This window comes from Phyllobates terribilis, unplaced genomic scaffold, assembly GCF_046119375.1.
Source record: "Phyllobates terribilis strain yellow unplaced genomic scaffold, ASM4611937v1 Scaffold_51__1_contigs__length_9155689, whole genome shotgun sequence".
NCBI lineage: Eukaryota > Metazoa > Chordata > Amphibia > Anura > Dendrobatidae > Phyllobates > Phyllobates terribilis.
Genome location: NW_027362811.1, coordinates 7213166 through 7239913, shown reverse-complemented (window position 1 = coordinate 7239913; position 26748 = coordinate 7213166). Strand labels below are relative to the sequence as shown.

Sequence of the window (26748 nt, the reverse complement as noted above, 5' to 3'; positions counted from 1 at the left end):
ATGACATTGGCTGTATGTTTGGGGTTGTTGTTCTGCTGAAGAAAACATTTGGATCCAATCGGACACCTCCCTGATGATATTGCAGGATGGATAAGTATCTGCCTCTATATCTCAGCATTGAGGGAACCAATAATTCTGACCCAATTTCCACCTCCATTTGCTGAAATGCAGCCCCAAACTTACTGGACCCTCCACCGTGCTTATGCATCACTATTGCCCACAGACGCTCATTATTGTACTGCTCTCCAGCCCTTCAGTGAACAAAATCTCTTCTGTAATAACATTTTTCATATTTTGACTCAACCGTCCAGAGCACATCCTGCCAATTTTCTACACCCTGGTTCCTCTGTTTTAATGCATAGTTGAGTCACTTGGCCTTGTTTTGATGTGGAAGATATGGCTTTTTCACCACAATTTTGCTATGAAGACCACTTCTGGCCAGTCTTCTCTGAACAGTAGATGAGTGAAGCTGAGTCCCACTGGTTGCTGCCAGTTCTGAGCTGATGGCACTGCTGGACATCTTCTGCTTTTGAAGGAAAGTAACCATAATGTGTCATACATCTGCTGCACTAAGTTTCCTTGGCCGACCACTGCATCTACTGACCTCGACGTTGCACATTTTCTTGTGCATCTTCACAAGTGCTTGAATGACACATCTTGAACCCTCAATCTGCTTTGAAATTTGTGCCTTAGAGACCTTGCTGATGTAGTATAACTTCCTTGTGTATTCTTGCTCAGTCTTGCCATGGTGTATGACCAGACACCTGACTGTATTATTACAAAATCCCTGACTTTGCGCAGGTGTACCTAGAAGAATTGACGCTGTTTTAAAGTGAAAAGTTGGTCACACTAAATATTGATTGGATCTAGATTTTTTGTTTGTTCATTCACTTGTATTTTGTTAATTGATTAAATAGATCATTAACATTTCTATTTTTGAAGCGTTCTTACTTTACAGCATTTTTTCTACACCTTTCTAAAGATTCTTTTTATGTGATTGTGTCTTTTATTTGCTCATTAATAATCTGATATACCTTTTGGTATTTTGTTTATAGTTGTTTTTTTGCTGTTGGGGTAAATTGTAGGATATTGATTTCAGAGGGGTTTCCTGATCCTTTGATTGTAGGAATGAGTGGTATATATGTGCTAATAAATTAGGACAAAACGTAGGAAATTTAGGAAAAAACTGAACATCTCAGCAGTAATAACATGCTGATTGTGATGTCATGAAGATGACTTGAATTTCCACCAATCAGAGATCAGCATATATCAGGTCACCCAGATAGAACAGTCCATGAAACATGAGTCTCGGCCACTGTGAGGTCATAATGCTGATTAGAATTTCCACCAGTCAGAAAACAGAACCGCCCAGAAGAACCACCCAGGAGGTATGAGTCATCGCCACTGTGAGGTCATAATGCTAACCAATCACAGAGCAGCCACACCCAGATTTTCCACCAATCAGAGAGCAGCCACACCCAGATCTTCCACCAATCAGAGATCAGCAGTGGGTATAAATAGCCGCTGCCGCCTGCCCGGCTTAGCCTTGCACTGGTTGGGTCTCTCTTTTTTTTCCTCTCTCTTGGTCTCTCTCTCTCTTCTCTCTCTCTTCTCTCTCTCTTCTCTCTCTCTTCTCTCTCTCTCTTCTCTCTCTTCTCTCTCTCTTCTCTCTCTTCTCTCTCTCTTCTCTCTCTCTTCTCTCTCTCTCTCTCTCTCTCTTCTCTCTCTCTTCTCTCTTCTCTCTCTCTTCTCTCTCTCTCTCTCTTTCTCTCTCTCTCTCTCTCTCCGGCCCTCTTAAGGGCTACCCCAAATGTGTAAAAGATAGAAACCAATATTTGTGTTGTTTGTCCGTTTTATGAGCCTTTGATTAACCCCTTCCCACTCTTTGCCATATATATATATATTATATACATAGTATGTGCAGGTGGGCCTTAAAGGGAATTTCCAGGACAAACATATTGATGGCCTATCCCCTGGTTATCTCAATATCAGATTTGTGGTGGTTCGGCACGTGTCACCTCCACTACTCAGTTGTTTGAAACTCTGGCCGAGGTCAGATGTAAACATTGTTGAGGAGCTGAACATCACAGCTCTGGTCACTGTGTAGTGGCCGCTCCCTGGTGCTGCAGATCAGCTCCTATTGCATGAATATTAGCTGATCTGCAGGACCCGCAGTACAGTGAATGGAGCGGTGATGTTCAATCTTCACACTATTTACATCTGAGCGCTGCAATCAGCTGATGGGTAGAGCCAGTGCCGCGTGTCGGAGTCCACCGATCTGATCTTGATAACCCATCCCCAGGATAAATCATCATTATTATACTACTGGAAACTCCATTAATGGATTGTCTGGGATTAATAACTCGAGCCCCTTCTTTAAGAAAAAACAGTCCCTAACTGGTCACAGGATAAATGTGGGATTTCAGGTCACCCATTTACTGCAATGCAGCTGGCAATGCCACCCAGCGGATCTAAGCAAGTCCCGGGGCCTCAACAATATACAGCCAGTGCCCGAGTATAGGATGGAAGATTAAAAAAAATCTTCAAAAATGTATTTTGTATGAGGCATACATCAAAAATACAGGCAATGCTTTTCCTGACAACACTGAGTTTTATAACGTGGAAAAAAACGTTTAAAAAAACACTGTGTGAACATAACCCTAACTGCATTGTGACTGTGTATATACATATATAAGCTGCCCCTCCCCCACCATGTGAGCATTCTCAGCGCGTACTGACCAATGCTGTCCACCAGGTGGCATCAGCAGGAAATTACAGCGATGAGACAAGCACTGCATGACAGCCCCGCCCCAATCTGCCCTATACCAGACACGCCCCCTACCAACGCCCCGCCTCCACTGCCATGACAACCGAATTATTTAATGGCAGAAAGAGAGACCTTATATGAGCAGAGAAGTAGCGGCCGGAGCGCGGGGTCCGCACAGGTGAGCGCCCCCATAACACAGTGTATGTACTGCACGTCAGCTCTATGGCAGACTGTCACCTGTGCTGGATCCAGGACGTGTTACTTATATCTGTACAGAGACACAGAGGACGCAGCGGGGCCCTGTCGCCAGATATATATATATATATGTGTGTGTGTGTGTATATACAGTATATATGTGTATGTATATGCTGTATTACTGTATATATGTGTGTGTGTGTGTATATACAGTATATATGTGTATGTATATGCTGTATTACTGTATATATGCGTGTATATATGTACTAGCTATTGAACCCGTTCTACGCCCGGGTGGCGAGCATTTTTATTGGTATATGGTCTCCCATCCTGGTATTTGTGCTGCCCCCATCCTATTGTGGTATGCATGGTCCCTCCACCCCCCAATCCTGGTATACATGGCACACCTCATTCCCCATTCATGGTATGTATGGTCCCCTCACCCCCCAACCCTGGTATGCATGGCACACCTCACCCCCCAATCATGGTATGTATGGTCCCCTCACCCCCAATCCTAGTATGCATGGCACACCTCATTCCCCAATCCTGGTATGCATGGTCCCCTCACCTCCCAATCCTGGTATACATGGCACCCCTCACCCCCCAATCCTGGTATGCATGGCACCCCTCACCCCCAATCCTGGTATACATGGCACCCCTCATTCCCCAATCCTGGTATGCATGGCACCCCTCATTCCCCAATCCTGGTATGCATGGCACCCCTCATTCCCCAATCCTGGTATACATGGCACCCATCACCCCCCAATCCTGGTATGCATGGTCCCCTCACCCCCCAATCCTGGTATGCATGGTCCCCTCACCCCCCAATCCTGGTATGCATGGTCCCCACACCCCCCAATCCTGGTATGCATGGTCCCCTCACCCCCCAATCCTGGTATACATGGCACCCCTCATTCTCCAATCCTGGTATGCATGGCACCCCTCACCCCCAATCCTGGTATACATGGTACCCCTCATCCCCCAATCCTGGTATACATGGTCCCCTCACCCCTCAATTCTGGTATACATGGCATCCCTCATTCCCCAATCCTGGTATACATGGCACCCCTCACCCCCTAATTCTGGTATGCATGGTCCCCTCACCCCCCAATCCTGGTATGTATGGTCCCCTCACCCCCCAATTCTGGTATACATGGCATCCCTCATTCCCCAATCCTGGTATGCATGGTCACCTCACCTCCCAATCCTGGTATACATGGCACCCCTCACCCCCCAATCCTGGTATGCATGGCACCCCTCACCCCCAATCCTGGTATACTTGGCACCCCTCATTCCCCAATCCTGGTATGCATGGCACCCCTCACCCCCAATCCTGGTATGCATGGCACCCCTCATTCCCCAATCCTGGTATGCATGGCACCCCTCATTCCCCAATCCTGGTATGCATGGCACCCCTCATCCCCAATCCTGGTATGCATGGTCCCCCCCCCAATTCTGGTATACATGGCACCCCTCAGCCCCAATCCTGGTATGCATGGTCCCCTCACCCCCCAATTCTGGTATACATGGTACCCCTCACCCCCAATCCTGGTATGCATGGTACCCCCTCATCCCTATTCTGGTATCTATGGTACCCCCTCACATCCCCAATCCTGGTATGCATGGTACCCCTCATCCCTATCCTGATATGCATGGCACCCCTCACCCCCAATCCTGTTATGCATGGCACCCCTCACCCCCAATCCTGTTATGCATGGTCCCCTCACCCCCAATCCTGTTATGCATGGTCCCCTTACCCCCCAATCCTGGTATGCATGGCACCCCTCACCCCCCAATCCTGGTATGGATAGTCCCCTCACCCGCCAATCCTGGTATGTATGGTCCTCTCACCCCCCAATCCTGGTATGTATGGCACCCCTCACCCCCCAATCCTGGTATGTATGGCACCCCTCATCCCTATCATGCTACACACACATACAAGAAAATAAACACTTATACTCACCTTTGTTCCCTGTGCTCCAGCGCTGTTTCCCGTTCTGCTGGAGGCCGGGGGAGGAGTGCGGCGCCGAAGTACGCGTGTGCTCATACCACGCTGTCCGGCTCCATTTTGCTGAAGACACATTGCAAATGTGTCTTCAGTAAAATGGCGCCGGATAGCGCTATGCGCATGTGCCGATTTCAATGCCTCCCTCTTCCCCCGGACTCCGGACCGAACAGAAGCGCCGCGGTAGCGCTCATCCCGGTCAGGTAAGTATGTAAGTATGGCGCCAGAGATCGCGGTATGTGTTCAGTGTATACGCATACCGTGATCTCCAGCACCATACACTCCTCTTACCTGTAACGGCTCCATGCGTTCTTCAGTCTGGAGCCAGACTGTGCAGGCGTGTCGCACTAGCGCAGACTATAAAGGCTTCAGACAGAGGGACGCTTGTAACGTTATATTATAGATACTCTATATGTATGTATATATATATATGTATACTGTATATGTGTATATGCATACTGTATGTATATATATATGTATACTGTATATGGGTGTGTATATATGTATACTGTATATGGGTGTGTATATGTATACTGTATATGGGTGTGTATATATGTATACTGTATGTGTGTGTATATATATGTATACTGTATATGTGTGTGTATATATGTGTATACTGTAGATGTGTGTGTATATCTATACTGTGTATATATGTATACTGTATATGGGTGTGTATATATGTATACTGTATATAGGTGTATATATATGTATACTGTATATGTGTATATGCATACTGTATGTATATATATATGTATACTGTATATGGGTGTGTATATATGTATACTGTATATGGGTGTGTATATGTATACTGTATATGGGTGTGTATATATGTATACTGTATATGGGTGTGTATATATGTATACTGTATGTGTGTGTATATATATGTATACTGTATATGTGTGTGTATATCTATACTGTGTATATATGTATACTGTATATGGGTGTGTATATATGTATACTGTATATAGGTGTATATATATGTATACTGTAGATGTGTGTATATGTATACTGTATATGGGTGTATATATGTATGCTGTATGTGTGTGTATATATATATGTACAGTGCTGGCCAAAAGTATTGGCACCCCTGCAATTCTGTCAGATAATACTCAGTTTCTTCCTGAAAATGATTGCAATCACAAATTCTTTGGTATTATTATCTTCATTTAATTTGCTTGCAAGGAAAAACACAAAAGAGAATGAAGCAAAAATAAAATCATTGATCATTTCACACAAAACTCCAAAAATGGGCCGGACAAAAGTATTGGCACCCTCAGCCTAATACTTGGTTGCACAACCTTTAGCCAAAATAACTGCGAACAACCGCTTCCGGTAACCATCAATGAGTTTCTTACAATGCTCTGCTGGAATTGTAGACCATTCTTCTTTGGCAAACTTGTAGTGAGCTGGCCGTCTCTGGCTGTTCTGTGATAATTGATATAGAGCCTGTTACAGAAGTGATTACACAGGATGATGTTGCCACCTTGTGGCCAGAGGTTGCACCTGCGCAGGGTGTGATGACAGAGAAAAAGACTGAGCCTCCTGTGTCCCGCCCTAGAGAGTCACGTGACCAAAGTGGGAAGCAGGAAAAAGCGCGCGCAGAGTCTGCTGTGGTCTGTGAAAAGAGCCAGGACGGTGTGCAGGCCCTCGTGTGTGGCGCAGGAGAGACTCTCAACGTGATTTCTTCTATCTGACACCATATCCTCGGAGCCTTCCCCAGCTCCTGCACTGCTGAAGGATTCAGCTGTTACACTCCCTGCTACTGGAGTGTGGACTACATAAGGGGACCCACCAGAGCTTCTATCCGGATCAGAGAGACTGTAAGCGGGACCTCTGGCGAGAGGCCGAAGTATCCCTTCCTTCGTTTCCGCGAATTCTGCTGTTCCTGTTTTTTCTCCGGCTGGGACGCCTTCCTGCAAAGACAGACAGGCCTGCGACGGGGGACACATCCTTCTGGAGTAAAGGACTGGTAACGTGTGAGTAGGGACAGTGAGGGTCAGCTTATCAGTACACGTTATTACTGTGCATATTTACGGTTGTCATTTATTGTTTTTTTTTCTTTGCTGTGTTAAAAATGTATGCGAGTAAAGATACGGTTGTCAAGATAGAGTCTGTGTGTGGGGATCTTGCTGGGCCAGATCATAGATACCAATGCGCGGCCTTGCCCGCGGTCACTTCAAACTGCTCCAGGTCCCTGATATTTGAAGGGAGCCTTCTCCAAACTGCCATTTTGCGATCTCTCCACAGGTGTTCTATGGGATTCAGGTCTGGACTCATTGCTGGCCACCTTAGAAGTCTCCAGTGCTTTCTCTAAAACCATTTTATAGTGCTTTTGGAAGTGTGTTTTGGGTCATTGTCCTGCTGGAAGACCCATGACCTCTGAGGGAAACCCAGCTTTCTCACACTGGGCCCTACATTATGCTGCAAAATTTGTTGGTAGTCTTCAGATTTCATAATGCCATGCACACGGTCAAGCAGTCCAGTGCCAGAGGCAGCAAAGCAACCCCAAAACATCAGGGAACCTCCGCCATGTTTGACTGTAGGGACCGTGTTCTTTTCTTTGAATGCCTCTTTTTTTTTCCTGTACACTCTATGTTGATGCTTTTTCCCAAAAAGCTCTACTTTTGTCTCATCTGACCAGAGAACATTCTTCCAAAACGTTTTAGGCTTTCTCAGGTAAGTTTTGGCAAACTCCAGCCTGGCTTTTTTATGTCTCGGGGTAAGAAGTGGGGTCTTCCTGGGTATCCTACCATACAGTCCCTTTTCATTCAGACGCCAACGGATAGTATGGGTTGACACTGCTGTACCCTCGGACTGCAGGGCAGCTTGAACTTGTTTGGATGTTAGTCGAGGTTCTTTATCCACCATCCGCACAATCTTGCGTTGAAATCTCTCGTCAATTTTTTTTTCCGTCCACATCTAGGGAGGTTAGCCACAGTGCCATGGGCTTTACACTTCTTGATGACACTGCGCACGGAAGACACAGGAACATTCAGGTCTTTGGAGATGGACTTGTAGCCTTGAGATTGCTCATGCTTCCTCACAATTTGGTTTCTCAAGTCCTCAGACAGTTCTTTGGTCTTCTTTCTTTTCTCCATGCTCAATGTGGTACACACAAGGATACAGGACAGAGGCTGAGTCAACTTTAATCCATGTTAACTGGCTGCAAGTGTGATTTAGCTATTGCCAACACCTGTTAGGTGCCACAGGTAAGTTACATGTGCTGTTAATTACACGAATTAGAGAAGCATCACATGATTTTTCAAAGGGTGCCAATACTTTTGTCCACCCCCTTTTTTAGGTTTGGTGTGGAATTATATCCAATCTGGCTTTAGGACAATTCTTTTTGTGTTTTTTTCATTGAAGACAAATTAAATGAAGAGAATAATACCAAAGAATTTATGATTGCAATCATTTTCAGGAAGAAATTGAGCATTATCTGACAGAATTGCAGGGGTGCCAATACTTTTGGCCAGCACTGTATACTGTATATGGGCGTGTGTATATATATATGTATACTGGTATGTGTGTGTATATGTGTGTATATATGTATACTGTATATGTGTGTATATATGTATACTGTATATGGGTGTGTATATATGTATACTGTATATGTGTGTATATATGTATACTGTATATGGGTGTGTATATATATATACAGTATATGGGTGTGTATATATATATATATATATATATACTGTATACTGGGTGTGTATATGTATGTATACTGTATAAGTGTGTATATATATGTATACTGTATATGGGTGTATATATATGTATACTGGTATATGTGTGTATATATGTATACTGTATATGGGTGTATATATGCATACTGTATATGTGTGTATATATATGTATACTGTATATGGGTGTGTATATATGTATACTGTATATGTGTATATATGTATACTGTATATGTGTGTATATATGTATACTGTATATGTGTGTATATATGTATACTGTATATGTGTGTATATATATGTATACTGTATATGGGTGTGTATATATGTATACTGTATATGTGTGTATATGTATACTGTATATGGGTGGATATATACAGTACAGACCAAAAGTTTGGACACACCTTCTCATTTAAAGATTTTTCTGTATTTTCATGACTATGAAAATTGTACATTCACACTGAAGGCATCAAAACTATGAATTAACACATGTGGAATTATATACTTAACAAAAAAGTGTGAAACAACTGAAAATATGTCTTATATTCTAGGTTCTTCAGAGTAGCCCCCTTTTGCTTTGATGACTGCTTTGCACACTCTTGGCGTTCTCTTGATGAGCTTCTAGAGGTAGTCACCGGAAATGGTCTTCACCTCACAGGTGTGCCCTGTCAGGTTTAATATGATAAAGTGCTTTATTCTTTGTCGGGTCCAGGGGTCCTGTAGAATGTGAATCCCTGAGGAACAGCGTATCCTTGGCTTGTGCCAAGACAGAAGAAAAGTTGCTGAACACTTGGTACCCCAAAGTGATCAATCTATTTGCCAATCAAGATGCCCTGCAGTTGATTAATGCGGACAAATTGGATTCCTTTTATAACTGCGTCTCGACTAGCGGGGTGCCTCAAGGGTCTGTCTTGGGCCCTATATTATTTAATATACTTATTAATGATCTAGTGGAAGGGTTGCATAGTAAAATAGCAATATTTGCAGATGATACTAAACTTTGTAACGTAGTTAATACAGATGAGGATAGGGCACAGCTACAGGAGGATTTAGATAAATTGGGGAGTTGGGCCAAAAAATGGCAAATGGGGTTCAATGCCGATAAATGTAAGGTCATGCACATGGGAAAGAAAAACAGCAGTCACCCATACATATTAAATGGGAAACCGTTGGGGAAATCTGACATGGAGAAGGACCTGGGCGTCTTGGTTAACAGCAAATTAAATTGGAGTGCCCAGTGTCAGGCAGCAGCTGCGAAGGCAAATAGAGTCATGGCATGCATCAGAAGAGGAATAGGGGCATATGATGAGAACATTGTTCTTCCTCTGTATAAAGCGCTGGTAAGGCCGCACTTAGAATATTGTGCACAGTTCTGGGCTCCGGTACTCAGGAAAGACATATTGGAGCTAGAGAGGGTACAAAGGAGGGCGACTAAGGTAATAAAGGGAATGGAGGGACTAGAATACCCAGAGAGGTTGTCCAAATTAGGCCTATTTACGTTGGAAAAGAGAAGGCTTAGGGGAGACCTCATAAACATGTATAAATACATCAGGGGGCTGTACAGAGATCTCTCCCATGACCTGTTTATACCAAGGATGGTGACAAAGACGAGGGGGCACACTATGCGTCTGGAGGAAAGGAGGTTCCTGCACCAGCATAGAAGGGGATTCTTTACGGTCAGAGCTGTGAGACTCTGGAATTCTCTGGGAGAGGAAGTGGTGATGTCCAACTCACTTAATGAGTTCAAGAGAGGACTGGACGCCTTTCTTGAGAACAATAAAATTACATCTTATGCTTAGTGATAGTTAATTAATCCAGGGATTTAATCTGACTGCCAGATTGGAGTCGGGAAGTGAATATTTCCTCAATGATGTAAATTGGCCTATACCGCATGGTTTTTTTTTGCCTTCCCCTGGATCAACGCTGCGGAATAGCTGCAGTGCACAAGAAATAGGCTGAACTGGATGGACGCTTGTCTTTTTTCGGCCTTTTAAACTATGTAACTATGTAACTATGTAACACTTATGTCCAAGCAGGTAAAGGCGGCTGCAAGATCCGTGATATATAAGGATTCATGTTCATTATTGTATCTCTGGATCAGACATAGACTCAGAGTGATACAACTAAATAGACCCTATAGGGGTAAAGTTGGCATATCCGGGGGGAAATATATCCCAGATTTGCCAAACTGAGCCAACTCATGAAACACATGGGTACATAGGAGAAGAAAGAGTTAATTGGCGTAAAAAATATAAATTTTTATTCCATCAAGTTAAAAAACGTACATAGTAAAAAGAGAAATGACATAATACGGATAGTATAAAGACACTAATTAGATTACCAATGTAGCAAGATATGTTACAAAGTATACATATATGGTCACGCATATGGTCACAGTGGGACATGAGCAATATAGATAATATAGCATAAGGTTAGTATATCAAGACAATCCAATGAGTGTAATAATATATCAAAAAGTAATCCATAAGTATTCCATAGTCATTGGATTTACACTTGCCATATGCATCAGGTATCCATCTAAATAATGCTCCTGCCCACAAATAATCAGATACATGTCACATAAAACATTTTTTAAGATAGTCTCTTACCACAAAGAGTGCCAAAAAGGAGGGTAAAGTGCATAAAGGAACGCACAGTGGCAGAGTGGTATTCCCATCTCATATATTTATGGCACTTCCACAGTCTGAGGACGCACATTCGGCTGAAGTATATTGCTGCGCAGGGACATGCCGGGTCCCTGAGCTGCAATGCATGCCGCCAGCCAATCAAAGGCCAGTAGCTGATGTCGGCGTGCCAGTCACGAGCGACGCATGGAAGTGACGTCATGCGCTGCCCTTGCCGGCACACTGAAATCAGCTACAGAAGAAGACGCCGCATGTCGTGGGAGCGCAGGAAGGTAAGAAGAATCATTTATTTTTGTTTATTTAATGTATTAGAAAAGAACGACAGAACATTATACCAGGAAAGGGCCAAGGATGGGGAGCATTAGACAAGGAAGGGGCTCAGGGTGGGGAGAATTAGACAAGGAAGGGGCCCAGGATGGGGAGCATTATATAAAGAAGGGGCCCAGGATGGGGAACATTATACAAGGAAAGGGCCCAGGATAGGGAGCATTATACCAGAATGGGGGTCATTATACCATGACATGGGCCAGGATGAAGGACATTACACCAGGAAGGGCACAAGGATGGAGGTCATTATACCAGAATGGGGCCTAGGATGGGGGACAGGATACCAGGATGGAGGACATTGTTATAGGATGGGGGACATTGTACCAGGATTGGGGACATTGTTACAGGAAGGGGCCAGGATGGGGGACATTATTACAGTAAGAGGCCCAGGACCAAGGACATTATACCAGGAAGGAGCCCAGGATTGGGACGTTATTGCTGAAAGGGGCTCAGGATGGGGGGTATTATACACAGAAGGTGGATATTATAACAGGAAGAGGCCCAGGATCGGGGATATTATAACAGGAAGGGGCGCAGGATGGGGAACATTATACCAGGAAGGGGCCTAGAATGAGAGACATTATTATAGGATGGGGCTACAATGGGAAACATCCAAGGCAGGGACGAACACGCGCATCATTATCGGATCTAGAATGCTACAAGGGCCCATACATCTGACCAACATGCTGGTGGGGGCCCAGGTCCAAATTTTGCACATCTGCAGGAACATGGCATATGGCTTAACAGTATGTCATATGTTGGGAAGGGGTTAAGCTACAGCACATTACATAGCCTCTTGCAGCTATATCAATGGAAAAATTAAAAAATGTATGGCTTTTTGAAGAAGGGAAGGAAAAAATGCAAAACAAAAAATTATCCGGTCCTGAAGGGATTAAGGAGTTCCCACCCACAGTAAATGTTGTCACTCAGCTTAAAATCTTCACTTGCTTATTAGCAGAAGCTAAGGTTTCATTAGGATCTCCGAGGCTAAAGTTACATGCGGCTCCAGCTTACATGTAAAGGGGATGGTATCAAGGAGTCTCGCCATTCATATCCATTGATAATTTATCTTCTAAAATGATAGCATTTTTTTCTATCCTTTTCATTTTATGTGTAATTAACTTTTTGCTCTCCTCCTTTAAGCAATGGGAGGAACGACTGATAAGGATCCAGGAAACCATTGATGAATGGCTGAAGGTGCCGACCCAGTGGCTTTAATCTTCTCTTCTGAGGACATCATGCAGCAAATGCCTGAAGAAGGACGCTTATTCCAGACTGTGGACAGAAACTGGAGAGAGATCATGAAACATTGCGTTAAAGACCCGAAGGTAAATGGATGCTTCATGGTGGACTGATACAAGAAAGCACGGTCATCTTGCATCCAGGATTGATGTTTTCCAAGAGTCCGTGTCCTGATGCTTCCATCACAAGGATCCCGGGTTATGGGGCTCCGCACTGCCTGGACTCCAGCCTCCCGCATCTTCTATTTTCTATCCAAATAGGTTCTAATTTTTCTTTTAATATGAACTATTGGCACAATAGTCAATGAATGTGACCTTTTTTCAGTCTCTATAACTATATAATGGAATCTTACTTATGGGCTATCTACTTTGTTTTAGGTTTTAAGCGCCACTTCTCTGACCGGACTTCTGGAGAAACTTCAGGACAGCAATGTGCTTCTGGATAAAATCATGAAAGGGCTGAATGCCTATCTGGAGAAGAAGAGGCTTTTTTCCCACGGTATAGTCCTTTCACTTGTTGCAATGATTGTATATATTCCTTAAATATTTTTTTTTCTTATTTAAACGCATTGAAATCATTTTTGTAATTGGATTTCATTAATAATTTTGCACTGTTTGCCTTCTATTGGCTCTGTGTTGCTCTGGCTATTGGACTTATTTTTAATCTGTCTTTTTTCAGCTCTTCTTAGCCGATTTATGACCACAGATCACATCAAAGCTGAATGTGCAGGAAACAAAAAGCCTAACGGTGCAACATTTTTAATGAAACTGAATTGTCGCAAATACTCGCAATTAAATGGGTATTCCCATCTCCAAGATCCTATCCCAATATGTAGTAGGCGTAGTAATAATAATAATATTAGCAAATACCTCCAATTAGAAGTGTAGTATAGTTCTTCTGATTCACTATGTCGCTTTCCCCATGTGCAAGGCATTGCAGTAGCTTCGGTATCCATGGTTACGACCACTCATATAGTGACAGTTATTTGCTAGTGGTCGTAACCTAAGCTACTGCAATGCCCTGCACATGGGGTAAGCGACAAAACAAATCAGAAGAACTATACTAAACTTCTAATTGGAGGTATTTGCTAATATTATTATTATTACGCATACTACATATTGGGGTAGAATCCTGGAGATGGGAATACACATTTCAGTTAAATAAAAAAAAGTTCCCAAAGCTGGATAGCCCCTTTAAGCTAACCATACGCATGACATATGAGATACCCGTGGTCTGAATGGTTATTTGGCTATTTCTCCTGACTCCCACCTATTCTGCTGAACAGTCATGTGGTTTTAATGGGGAGAGAGGAGAAAGTCGGTACTGGACACCTCCGGCAGCGGGTTATCTCCCCTGAGAACCAAAAGACCGGGTATTGAAATCCCATCTGCCCGATCCTTCTGGCCCTGACATCCTCTATCGGGGGAGAGTCAGGAGACCCCCATACACATCAGTGGGTAGGCCGGTCCTGCTGCAATCGTCAGGTTTAAACTATTTTAATCCAATGTGTATGGGGACTGAATCTTTACTTTAAAGCTTTGCTTTTCTATTTTCTCACATAGACACTAATACAAATGGCGCCTGACCCAATACTTTAATGACATCTTTATCATATTGTGCATTTTCGCTTTAGCTTTTTCTTCCTGTCCAACGACGAAATGCTAGAAATTCTCTCTGAGACTAAAGATCCTCTGCGGGTCCAACCACATCTAAAGAAGGGCTTTGAAGGCATCGCAAAGCTGGAGTTCCTTCCTAACCTGGACATCAAAGCCATGTACAGCACCGAGGGGGAACGCGTAGAGCTCATCCAGACCATCTCCACCTCCGAGGCTCGGGGGGCCGTGGAGAAGTGGCTCATCCAAGGGGAAGATGTCATGTTAAGGAGCGTGCATGATGTTATTGCTCGGTCACGAATGGTACGGATCTACCTACAGACCAAAAGCATTAATTGGAACTAATCTAGTCTATATATATAATCGTCTTATCCCGTCTGTCTGTCTGTCTGTGTGTCTGTCTGTCCAGGAAATCCCGCGTCGCTCATTGGTCCGGCAGCGGCCAATCAGCGCCGGGGGATTTCTAAAAAAAGATGGCGGCCGTTAGCGGCTCATCTGCGGGACGGAGCTGAGCGGCGATGCAGCCGGGAGATGACCGGCGCAAGGCGCTCATCTCCCGGCCGGCAACAGCAGAAGGAACCCGACCGACGGACCCATCTGCGGGATGGAGATGCAGCCGGAAGATGAGCGCCGCGAGGCGCTCATCTCCCGGCCGGTAGCAGCGGAAGGACCGCCGGCGTCGCTGACCTCCATGCAGAAGGGAGGACCGGGGAGCGGCGCTGCGGGTCGGGATACTTCTGCTGTGAGCGCCCGCTATGTCCCGGGTTCTCGCAGCGGAAGTAGCCGCACAGGCAGCGCCGCTCCCCGGTCCTCACCAAGACGATTCGATGATTGATCGCGGTCTTCGGACCCGACCAATCACTGATCTTAGCGCAAAACTTAAACACCGCTGTGCTGATTGGTCGCCGACGCTGCCCGCGACCAATCACCGATCTTGGCTCCACATTTAAACACCGCTGTGGTGATTGGTCGCGGACGATATTTAAATTTGGCGCCAAAATCGGTGATTGGTCGCGGCCGATATTTCAATTTGGCGCCCAAATCGGTGATTGGTCGCGGTCAGCGTCCGCGACCAATCAGCACAATAGTGTTTAACTTTGGCGCCAAGATCAGTCATTGGTCGCGGGCCAAGACAGCGACCAGTCACCGATTTGTGCGGCACTTTTAAATAGCGTCCGTGACCAATTGGATGTCAGCGCCACTCCCCGGTCCTCCCTTCACACCCTAGCCGCATGGATGTCAGCGCCGCTCCCCGGTCCTCCCTTCACACCCTAGCCGCATGGATGTCAGCGGCGCTGCCTGTGCGGATACTTCCGCTCCGAGAACCCGGGACATGAGCGGGCGCTCGCAGCAGAAGTATCTGGACTCGCAGCGCCGCTCACCGGTCCTCCCTTCACACCCTAGCCGCTGATGTCCCCACTGTATCTTCATGGTCTTACAAAGGTCCGGACATTTGTGTTAAAAATCGCTGATTGGTCGCGGGCGCTGCCCGCGACCAATCACCGATTTGGGCGCCAAATTTAAATATCAGCCGCGACCAATCAGCACAGCGGTGTTTAAATGTGGAGCCAAGATCGGTGATTGGTCGCGGCCGATATTTGAATGTGGCGCCCAAATCGGTGATTGGTCGCTGTCAGCGTCCGCGACCAATTAGCACCGTAGTGTTTAACTTTGGCCGCAAGATCAGTGATTGGTTGCGGGCCAAGTCGGCGACCAATCACCGATTTGTGCGGCACATTTAAATAGCGGCCGCGACCAATTGGATGTCAGCGCCGCTCCCCGGTGCTCCCTTCACGTCCTAGCCGCATGGATGTCAGCGCCGCTGCCTGTGCGGATACTTCCGCTCCGAGAACCCGGGACATGAGCGGGCGCTCGCAGCAGAAGTATCCCGACCCGCAGCGCCGCTCCCCGGTCCTCCCTTCACACCCTAGCCGCTGATGTCCCCACAGTATCCGCATGGTGTTACAAAGGTCCGGACATTTGTGTTAAAAATCGCTGATTGGTCGCTGACGCTGCCGCCGACCAATCACCGATTTAGGCGCCAAATTTAAATATCGTCCGCGACCAATCACCGATCTTGGCTCAACATTTAAACACCGCTGTACTGATTGGTCGCGGACGCTATTTAAATGTGCCGCCAAAATTGGTGATTGGTCGCGCACAGCGTCGGCGACCAATCAGCACAGCGGTGTTTGAATTTGCCGCCAAGATCGGTGATTGGTCGCGGCCAGCGCCAGCGACCAATCAGCGATTTTTAACACAGATGTCCTGACCTTTGTAACACCATGCGGATACTGTGGGGACATCAGTGGCTAGGGTGTGAAGGGAGGACCGGGGAGCGGCGCTGCGAGTCCGGATACTTCTGCTGCGAGCGCCCGCTCATGTCCCGGGTTCTTGCAGCGGAACTATCCGCACAGGCAGCGGCGCTGACATCCATGCGGCTAGGGTGTGAAGGGAGGACCGGGGAGCGGCGCTGACATCCAATTGGTCGCGGCCGCTATTTAAATTTAAATGTGGCGCCAAAATAGGTGATTGGTCGCGCCCAGCGTCGGCGACCAATCAGCACAGCGGTGTTTAAATGTGGAGCCAAGATCGGTGATTGGTCGCGGCCGATATTTAAAATTGGCGCCCAAATCGGTGATTGGTCGCGGGCAGCGCCAGCGACCAATCAGCGATTTTGAACACAAATGTCCGGACCTTTGTAACACCCTGCGGATACTGTGGGGACATCAGCGGCTAGGGTGTGAAGGGAGGACCGGGGAGCGGCGCTGCGAGTCGGGATACTTCTGCTCCGAGCGCCCGCTCATGTCCCGGGTTCTCGCAGCGGAAGTAGCCGCACAGGCAGGGGCGCTCCCCTGTCCTCTCTAATACGATTCCGCTCCCCGCTCCTCACCAATACGATTCGCTGATTGGTCGCGCTCTCCACACCCGACCAATCAGTGATCTTGGCGCTAAAGTTAAACACCGCTCTGCTGATTGGTCGCGTCCGCTGCCCGCAACCAATCACCGATTTGGGCGCCACATTTAAATAGCGGCCGCGACCATTCACCGATCTTGCCGCCACATTTAAACACTGCTGTGCTGATTGGACGCGGACGCCGGACGCGTCCAATCAACGAGATTGGCGACAAATTTAAGCAACGCTCTGCTGATTGATCGCGGTCGCTGGCCGAGATCAATCAGCAGTATTGGCGCAAAATTTAAACAACGCTCTGCTGATTGGTCGCGGTTGTCGGCCGTGACCAGTCAGCAGTATTGGCGCCAAATTTAAACCTCACTCTGCTGATTGGTCGCAACCACCGGCCGCGACCAATCTGCGTTTTTGGTGCCAAATTTAAACAACGCTCTGCTGATTGTTCGCTGTCGCCGGCCTCGACCAATCAGCGATTTTGGCGCCAAATTTAAAGAATGCTCTGCTGTTTGGTCGCGGCCGGCGACCAATCTGTGATTTTGGCGCCGAATTTAAACCCCGCTCTGCATCGCTCTGCTGATTGGTCGCGGTCGGCGGCCATGACCAGTCAGCAGTATTGGCGCCAAATTTAAACACCGCTCGGCTGATTGGTCGCGACTAATCAGCGATTTTGGTGCCAAATTTAAACACGCTCTCCAGTCCTCACTAACACGGTTCGCTGATTGGTCGCGGCCGCCGCCCGCGACCAATCATCGATATTGCCGCCAAATTTAAACACCGCTTTGCTGATTGGTCGCGGTTGCCGAACGCGACCAATCAGCGATTTTGGCGCCAAATTTAAACACAGCTCTGCTGATTGCACCCGGTCGGCCGCATACCTATTCTAGAATACCCGATGCATTAGAATCGGGCCACCATCTAGTTCTTTTATATTTGTATAAGATTATTTGGCGGCAGTGAATGATTTGTGGATGATGTATCTCTTGCAATAGAGCCAGGTAGCAGATCTTCTACCTGCAATCGTTAGAAATGAATTTGCTAGATAATACTAGTAAGGTTGTCCCTCTCTTAAATGCTTCTGTCAACGTAATTTAACTTTCTTTTTTAAAAGGCATACCCTGCGACTGCAAGAAAAGACTGGGTGAGGGAATGGCCGGGACAGGTCGTGCTCTGTGTGTCTTCTGGACAAGTGAAGTGCATGAAGCTATCGTCAGTGGCCCGGAGGTACGGCATAAGCTCCTTTACTGATCAAGGTTGCTTCACTATAAACAGTCATGGCCGGAAGTGTTGGCACCCTTGAAGTTGTTCCAGAAAATGAAGTATTTTTCCATAAAAAATTGCATGTGTATTTTCTGTTATACACATGTTTATTTCCTTTGTATGTATTGGAACAACACAAAAAAAGGCAATTGGATATAATTTCACACAAAACCCCATAAATGGGTCGGACAAAATTGTTGGCATCTTTCCAAAATTGTGGGTAAACAATTTTGTTTCAAGCATGTGATGCTCGTTCAAACTCACCTGTGGCAAGTAAAAGGTGCGGGCAATATGAAAATCACACCTGAAACCTGATACAAAGGGGAAAAGTTGACTCAGTCTTTGCGTTGTTACGTGCCACACTAAGCAGGGAGAACAGAAAGAGGAGAAGAGAACTGTCTGAGGACTTGAGAACCAAAATTGTTGACTAATATCTTCTTTTTGTGTTGTTCCAATATACACAAATGAAATAAACATGTGAACAACAAAACGTGTAATTGTAATAATTTTCTGGGAGAAATACATATATATACATTCATAGACAGACTTCATGAGTTCTCCTGCTAATAGACTGTCATACCCAGAGACGCAGCTTATAGGAGTTTCCAGGGGGGGATATACCATTGGTGCAACAGAGGTAAGGGGACCCACATTCACATCCAAAGATGCAAGCAGCTTATTTCACAGTACGTTATTAGACTGCAAAGAGCCCATGTAGTGTTCTTGCCCAGGGGTCTTCTCCTGGGGGTTGCAGTTGTACAGCGGCTCAATATCTTGAAGGTACCCAAAAGGCTCCATAGTATTGTTGGGATTTTGCATTGATTCATGCATCTTGTCTAGAGATGCGCAACTAAATTTGCAGGACCTTGGTCTAAGAGGGCAGGTTAGTAGTCTGTGGCTGTTGGATGGGAGCCTTGCTAACCGCCTCTTACATGCCGGCATCCCTGGCTCCTCTTTTGATTAGCCGGCCAGGCGTGATGTCATTTGTGCCTCACACCACAACTATGACATCGACATCAAAAGAGGAGCCGGAGATGCCGGTTCACGGGGCTCCGGTCCTGCGGCCGTGGAATACTGACCGGACTGTTGGACCAGAGTCCTGCAAATCCATTCGCTCATCTCTACTCTCGTCATATCTACCAATAAGGGAAGACATTGTATGGGATTTCTCATAATACCAGCATAAAATTAATCCATCTGCATTGAGTTTTCCATGCTGTTTGTAGCAGGGTTTTATAGAGGTACATCTGGATATTTGGAGCAATTTGCGAGGAGGCAAATTGTCCCAGCAGACTCGCAGCACATTGGGGGCTCTCGTCACCATAGAGGGGCACGCTCGTGACGTGGTCAGGGAAATGATCGAAACAGGTTTGTGCAAACATCATGGCTGGCAGCAAACTTTCCAATACCATGTTCTATTTATTATACACTACATGGAGAAAGGTATTGTGCCCCCTCCACATTACACCTACAGGGGCTTTTATGGCCTCCTATTCTAATCCATATCCAGGATGTTAATATGGAGTCCGTCCCTCTACAGATATCACAGCTCAGTATGCAGAGCACCTTCATACATTTCACCATATTCCTATGTTCTTTCCATATCTATGTTATGTTCCCCCCTCTTTTCTTTGAGTTTTCATAGGACACAATTGATCTTGTCACAGTAAAGCAATCTTGGGGTGTACTTACAATGACGTCTATGGGGCAGTAGTCATTTCTGCATATTGAGATGGTGGTCCCTATATAGGAATGTTTTGGCATCTGTAGGTGTCGGCATCCCCTGTATATGACTCATTGCCACAATTGATCTTCTTTATAGTCAGTGGTTTGGATGGCCTAGGTGCGGTTTGTAATATTTTCTATCAATGGTGTGTGCCCTCCTCTGTGCAGTGTCGTTCTATAACCATGGATGGACTAATAAAGGGGTTTTATGCCAATTCCTTTAATGACCTTTTGTTCGGTTTCTTTGTAGGTATTATGTCATTCTCCGAGTGGTCAGCCATTCTAAGCCTGAGCAGACATATGGCAATGTAATTGATGTGTGCCTGACATTGTTCTTCCCTATGTGGCGGTGACATATTTATGCTGCCATTCTCCAGTATTTGTTCTAATTAATCATCCTAAAGGTGTTTAGTGGGGTTGAGGTTGAGAACGTGTGGGAAACAGTTCTGCTCTTCTATTCCCTTAGGGTTGGAAGCTACAATTGTTTAAAATGTCTTGTGCTGAAGCATTAAGATATCTTTTCACTGGAACTAAGGGGCCTAGACCAACCCCTAAAAACAAGGCCATACCTCCACCACCAAACTGCCCAGCGGGCACAATGCAGTTAATAGGGTAACGTTCTCCTGGCATTCACCAAATCCAGACTCGTCCATCAGATGCCAGATAGAGAAGTGTGATCCGTCACTGCACAGAACAGGTCTCCTCCAGAGTCCTGTGGTGGCGGCTTCACACCACTCCATCCGACGCTCGGCATCGTGCTTGGTGATGTAAGGCTGCATGCAGCTGCTCGGCCATAAAGCTCCAGGCGGGGGCGCAGTGTTTGTGGTGATGTTGTTACCAAAGTAGATCTGGACTCTGCAGTTATGGAGTCAGGAGAGCGTTCTGCCCTCTGCTCCTCAGCACTCAGTGACCCCGCTCTGTAATGTTCCGGGGTCTCCTGAGGTGCTGCAGTTCCTTCCACTCCTTAATAATATCACTCACATGTGATGGGGGAAGATTTAGGAGGGAAGAAATGTAATATCCAGACTTGTTACCCCGGTGGCTCCTATTACAGGACCGCGCTGGTATCAGAGAGCTCTGCACCACCAGCCATTCTGTCATATGTTAGTAACAGCACACAGCATGGGAGGGCGGATGTTATACACCGGGGGGCGTGGGGATTGATGTTATACACTGGTGGGGGGCGAGAGTCTTAATGTTATACAAGGCCGAGAGGCCAGATGTTATACCCTAGGGGTACGAGGGGCTAGATGTTATACTGTCCGAGGGCTGGATGTTATACACTGAGGAGCAAGGGGACGGATATTATATACCGGGGTGAGGGGACGGATATTATACACCGGGGGGCGTGGGGACGGATATTATACACCAGGGGCGAGGGGACGGATATTATACACCAGGGGCGAGGGGACGGATATTATACACCAGGTGCGAGGGGACGGATATTATACACCAGGGGTGAGGGGACAGATATTATACACCAGGTGCGAGGGGACGGATATTATTCACCAGGGGCGAGGGGACGGATATTATACACCAGGGGCGAGGGGACGGATATTATACACCAGGGGCGGGGGGACGGATATTATACACCGGGGCGAGGGGACGGATATTATACACCAGGGGTGAGGGGACAGATATTATACACCAGGTGCGAGGGGACGGATATTATTCACCAGGTGCGAGGGGACGGATATTATACACCAGGGGTGAGGGGACGGATATTATTCACCAGGGGCGAGGGGACGGATATTATACACCAGGGGCGAGGGGACGGATATTATTCACCAGGGGCGAGGGGACGGATATTATACACCAGGTGCGAGGGGACGGATATTATACACCAGGGGTGAGGGGACAGATATTATACACCAGGTGCGAGGGGACGGATATTATACACCAGGGGTGAGGGGACGGATATTATACACCAGGGGCGAGGGGACAGATATTATACACCAGGTGCGAGGGGACGGATATTATACACCAGGGGTGAGGGGACGGATATTATACACCAGGGGCGAGGGGACGGATATTATACACCAGGTGCGAGGGGACGGATATTATACACCAGGGGTGAGGGGACGGATATTATACACCAGGGGCGAGGGGACAGATATTATACACCAGGTGCGAGGGGACGGATATTATACACCAGGGGTGAGGGGACGGATATTATACACCAGGGACGAGGGGACGGATATTATATACCGGGGTGAGGGGACGGATATTATACACCGGGGTGAGGGGACAGATATTATACACCGGGGGGCGTGGGGACGGATATTATACACCAGGGGCGAGGGGACGGATATTATACACCAGGGGTGAGGGGACGGATATTATACACCGGGGTGAGGGGACGGATATTATACACCAGGGGTGAGGGGACGGATATTATACACCAGGGGCGAGGGGACGGATATTATACACCAGGGGTGAGGGGACAGATATTATACACCAGGTGCGAGGGGACGGATATTATACACCAGGGGTGAGGGGACGGATATTATACACCAGGGGCGAGGGGACGGATATTATACACCAGGGGCGGGGGGACGGATATTATACACCGGGGCGAGGGGACGGATATTATACACCGGGGGGGCGAGAGGCCAGATGTTATACACAAGGGGGAGGGAGCGAGGGGACAGATGTTATACACCGGGGCTGGGGGCCGGATATTATGCAAAGAAGGGCTTGGGGTTGGATGTTATACAGTGGGGTTGAGGGGATGGATTTTATACACTGGCGGGGGGGGCGAGGGGACGGATATTATACACCGGGGGGGCGAGAGGCCGGATGTTATACACCAGGGGGAGGGAGCGAGGGGACAGATGTTATACACCGGGGCTGGGGGCCGGATGTTATACCCTGGGGGCCAGATGTTATGCAATGGAGCGCTTGGGGTTGGATGTTATACAGTGGGGTTGAGGGGATGGATTTTATACACTGGCGGGGGGGCGAGGGGAGAGATGTTATACTAAACTAGGGGCGAGGGGTGGATGTTATACACCGGGGGAGGCGAGAGGCCGGATTTTATAAACTGGGGGCTGAGAGTCCGGATATTATACACCGTGGGCAATGGGACTAAATGAAAAAAGCAGAATTCGGTGACTAGGAGTTTTGTCCTATAATGTATGTGCATTTGCCTTCCCTTTAGAAACTCTCCCTTGTGATTCTGCAGTGTCTTAGAGGTTGACTATCTTTTCCTACATTCCTCAGGAGTTTCTCATGAACAGACTTCCGGTGGCTTGCCCAACTCCGCTATTACTGGGAGAATGAGAATGCGAGAGTGCGAATCATCAACTGCAATGTGAAGTCCGCCTATGAGTACCTGGGCAGCTCCCCACGCCTGGTCATCACTCCGCTCACTGACCGATGCTAGCGGACTCTGCTATGATGTGATGGGTTATGCTCAGAAATGTTTTTGACTTTTGTATGATGCATGAAACTTATTAGCAATTATTATTGATATTTCATACCAGTTCTTTCATGTTTCATTGGTAGATCGGTGCTTTTTATCTAAATCTTGGTGGAGCTCCAGAAGGTCCGGCCGACACAGGAAAAACTGAGACCACCAAAGATTTGGCCAAGGCGCTGGCCGTGCAGTGTGTGGTCTTTAACTGCTCTGATGGTTTGGACTACATAGCAATGTCAAAGGTACATACAATGTTAAGCTGCTCCATTGCAGATAATAAACTGACTCCATCCGATGTTCTGCTGACATCTTTTGATTATATAGTACAGACCAAAAGTTTGGACACACCTTCTCATTTAAAGATTTTTCTGTATTTTCATGACTATGAAAATTGTACATTCACACTGAAAGCATCAAAACTATGAATTAACACATGTGGAATTGTATACTTAACAAAAAAGTGTGAAACAACTGAAAATATGTCTTATAGTCTAGGTTCTTCAAAGTAGCCACCTTTTGCTTTGATGACTGCTTTGCACACTCTTGGCATTCTCTTGATGAGCTTCAAGAGGTAGTCACCGGAAATGGTTTTCACTTCACAGGTGTGCCCTGTCAGGTTTAATAAGTGGGATTTCGTGCCTTATAAATGGGGTTGGGACCATCAGTTGTGTTGTGCAGAAGTCAGGTGGATACACAGCTGATAGTCCTACTGAATAGACTGTTAGAATTTGTATTATGGCAAGAAAAAAGCAGCTAAGTAAAGAAAAACGAGTGGCCATCATTACTTTAAGAAATGAAGGTCAGTCAGTGCGAAAAATTGGGAAAACTTTGAAAGTGTCCCCAAGTACAGTTGCAAAAACCATGAAGCGCTACAAAGTAACTGGGTCACATGAGGACCCCCCAGGAAAGGAAGACCAAGAGTCACCTCTGCTTCTGAGGATAAGTTTATCCGAGTCACCAGCCTCAGAAATCGCAGGTTAACAGCAGCTCAGATTAGAGACCAGGTCAATGCCACACAGAGTTCTAGCAGCAGACACATCTCTACAACAACAGTTAAGAGGAGACTTTGTGCAGCAGGCCTTCATGGTAAAATAGCTGCTAGGAAACCACTGCTAAGGACAGGCAACAAGAAGAAGAGACTTGTTTGGGCTAAAGAACACAAGGAATGGACACTAGACCAGTGGAAATCTGTGCTTTGGTCTGATGAGTCCAAATTTTAGATCTTTGGTTCCAACCACCGTGTCTTTGTGCGACGCAGAAAAGGTGAACGGATGGACTCTACATGCCTGGTTCCCACCGTGAAGCATGGAGGAGGAGGTGTGATGGTGTGGGGGTGCTTTGCTGCTGACACTGTTGTGGATTTATTCAAAATGGAAGGCATACTGAACCAGCATGGCTACCACAGCATCTTGCAGTGGCATGCTATTCCATCTGGTTTGCGTTTAGTTGGACCATCATTTATTTTTCAACAGGACAATGACCCCAAACACACCTCCAGGCTTTGCAAGGGCTATTTGACCAAGAAAGAGAGTGATGGGGTGCTACACCAGTTGACCTGGCCTCCACAGTCACCAGACCTGAACTCAATCGAGATGGTTTGGCGTGAGCTGGACCACAGAGTGAAGGCAAAAGGGCCAACAAGTGCTAAGCATCTCTGGGAACTCCTTCAAGATTGTTGGAAGACCATTTCCGGTGACTACCTCTTGAAGCTCATCAAGAGAATGCCAAGAGTGTGCAAAGCAGTCATCAAACCAAAAGGTGGCTACTCTGAAGAACCTAGAATATAAGACATATTTTCAGTTGTTTCACACTTTTTTTGTTAAGTATATAATTCCACATGTGTTAATTCATAGTTTTGATGCTTTCAGTGTGAATGTACAATTTTCAAAGTCATGAAAATCCAGAAAAATCTTTAAATGAGAAGGTGTGTCCAAACTTTTTTCTGTACTGTATATACACACACATATATATACTGTATATATACACACACATATATATATATATATATATATATATATACACACACACACACATATATATATATATATTGTATATATACACAACACATATATATATTGTGTATATATACACACACACACATATATATATATACTGTATATAGACACACACACATATATACTGTATATAGACACACACATATATATATACTGTATATACACACACACATATACAGTATATACTGTATATAGACACACACATATATATATTGTATATAGACACACACATATATATATATATATACTGTATATACACACACATATATATATACTGTATATATACACACACACAAATATATAGCTGCGTCCTCTGTGTCTCTGTACAGATATAAGTGTAACACGTACTGGATCCAGCACAGGTGACAGTCTGCCATAGAGCTGAGGTGCAGTACATACACTGTGTTATGGGGGCGCTCACCTGTGCGGACCCCGCTCTCCGGCCGCTACTTCTTTGCTCATATAAGGTCTCATTCTGCCATTAAACAATTCGGTTGTCATGGCAGCGGGGGTGGGGCGTTGGTAGGGGGCGTGTCTGGTATAGGGCAGATTGGGGCGGGGCTGTCATGCAGTGCTTGTCTCATCCCTGTAATTTCCTGCTGATGCCACCTGGTGGACAGCATTGGTCAGTACGCGCTGAGAATGCTCACATGGTGGGGGAGGGGCAGCTTATATATGTATATACACAGTCACAATGCAGTTAGGGTTATGTTCACACAGTGTTTTTTTAAACGTTTTTTTCCACATTATAAAACTCAGTGTTGTCAGGAAAAGCATTGCCTGTATTTTTGATGTATGCCTCATACAAAATACATTTTTGAAGATTTTTTTTAATCTTCCATCCTATACTCGGGCACTGGCTGTATATTGTTGTGGCCCCGGGACTTGCTTAGATCCGCTGGGTGGCATTGCCAGCTGCATTGCAGTAAATGGGTGACCTGAAAT

At 46.2% G+C, this 26748-nt stretch overlaps 1 protein-coding gene across 1 annotated transcript; it reads left to right on the top strand.

The window, feature by feature from the left end:
* The first annotated feature begins 2853 nt into the window (after positions 1-2853).
* Positions 2854-24141, top strand: LOC141191730 (dynein axonemal heavy chain 12-like). Its single transcript, XM_073661666.1, has 6 exons — positions 2854-2945; positions 12763-12947; positions 13239-13359; positions 14495-14777; positions 18497-18609; positions 23593-24141. Exons 4-6 carry the CDS (start codon positions 14520-14522, stop codon positions 23603-23605), a joined length of 384 nt encoding a protein of 127 aa, XP_073517767.1. The 5' UTR covers positions 2854-2945; positions 12763-12947; positions 13239-13359; positions 14495-14519; the 3' UTR covers positions 23606-24141.
* The last annotated feature ends 2607 nt before the right edge of the window (positions 24142-26748 follow it).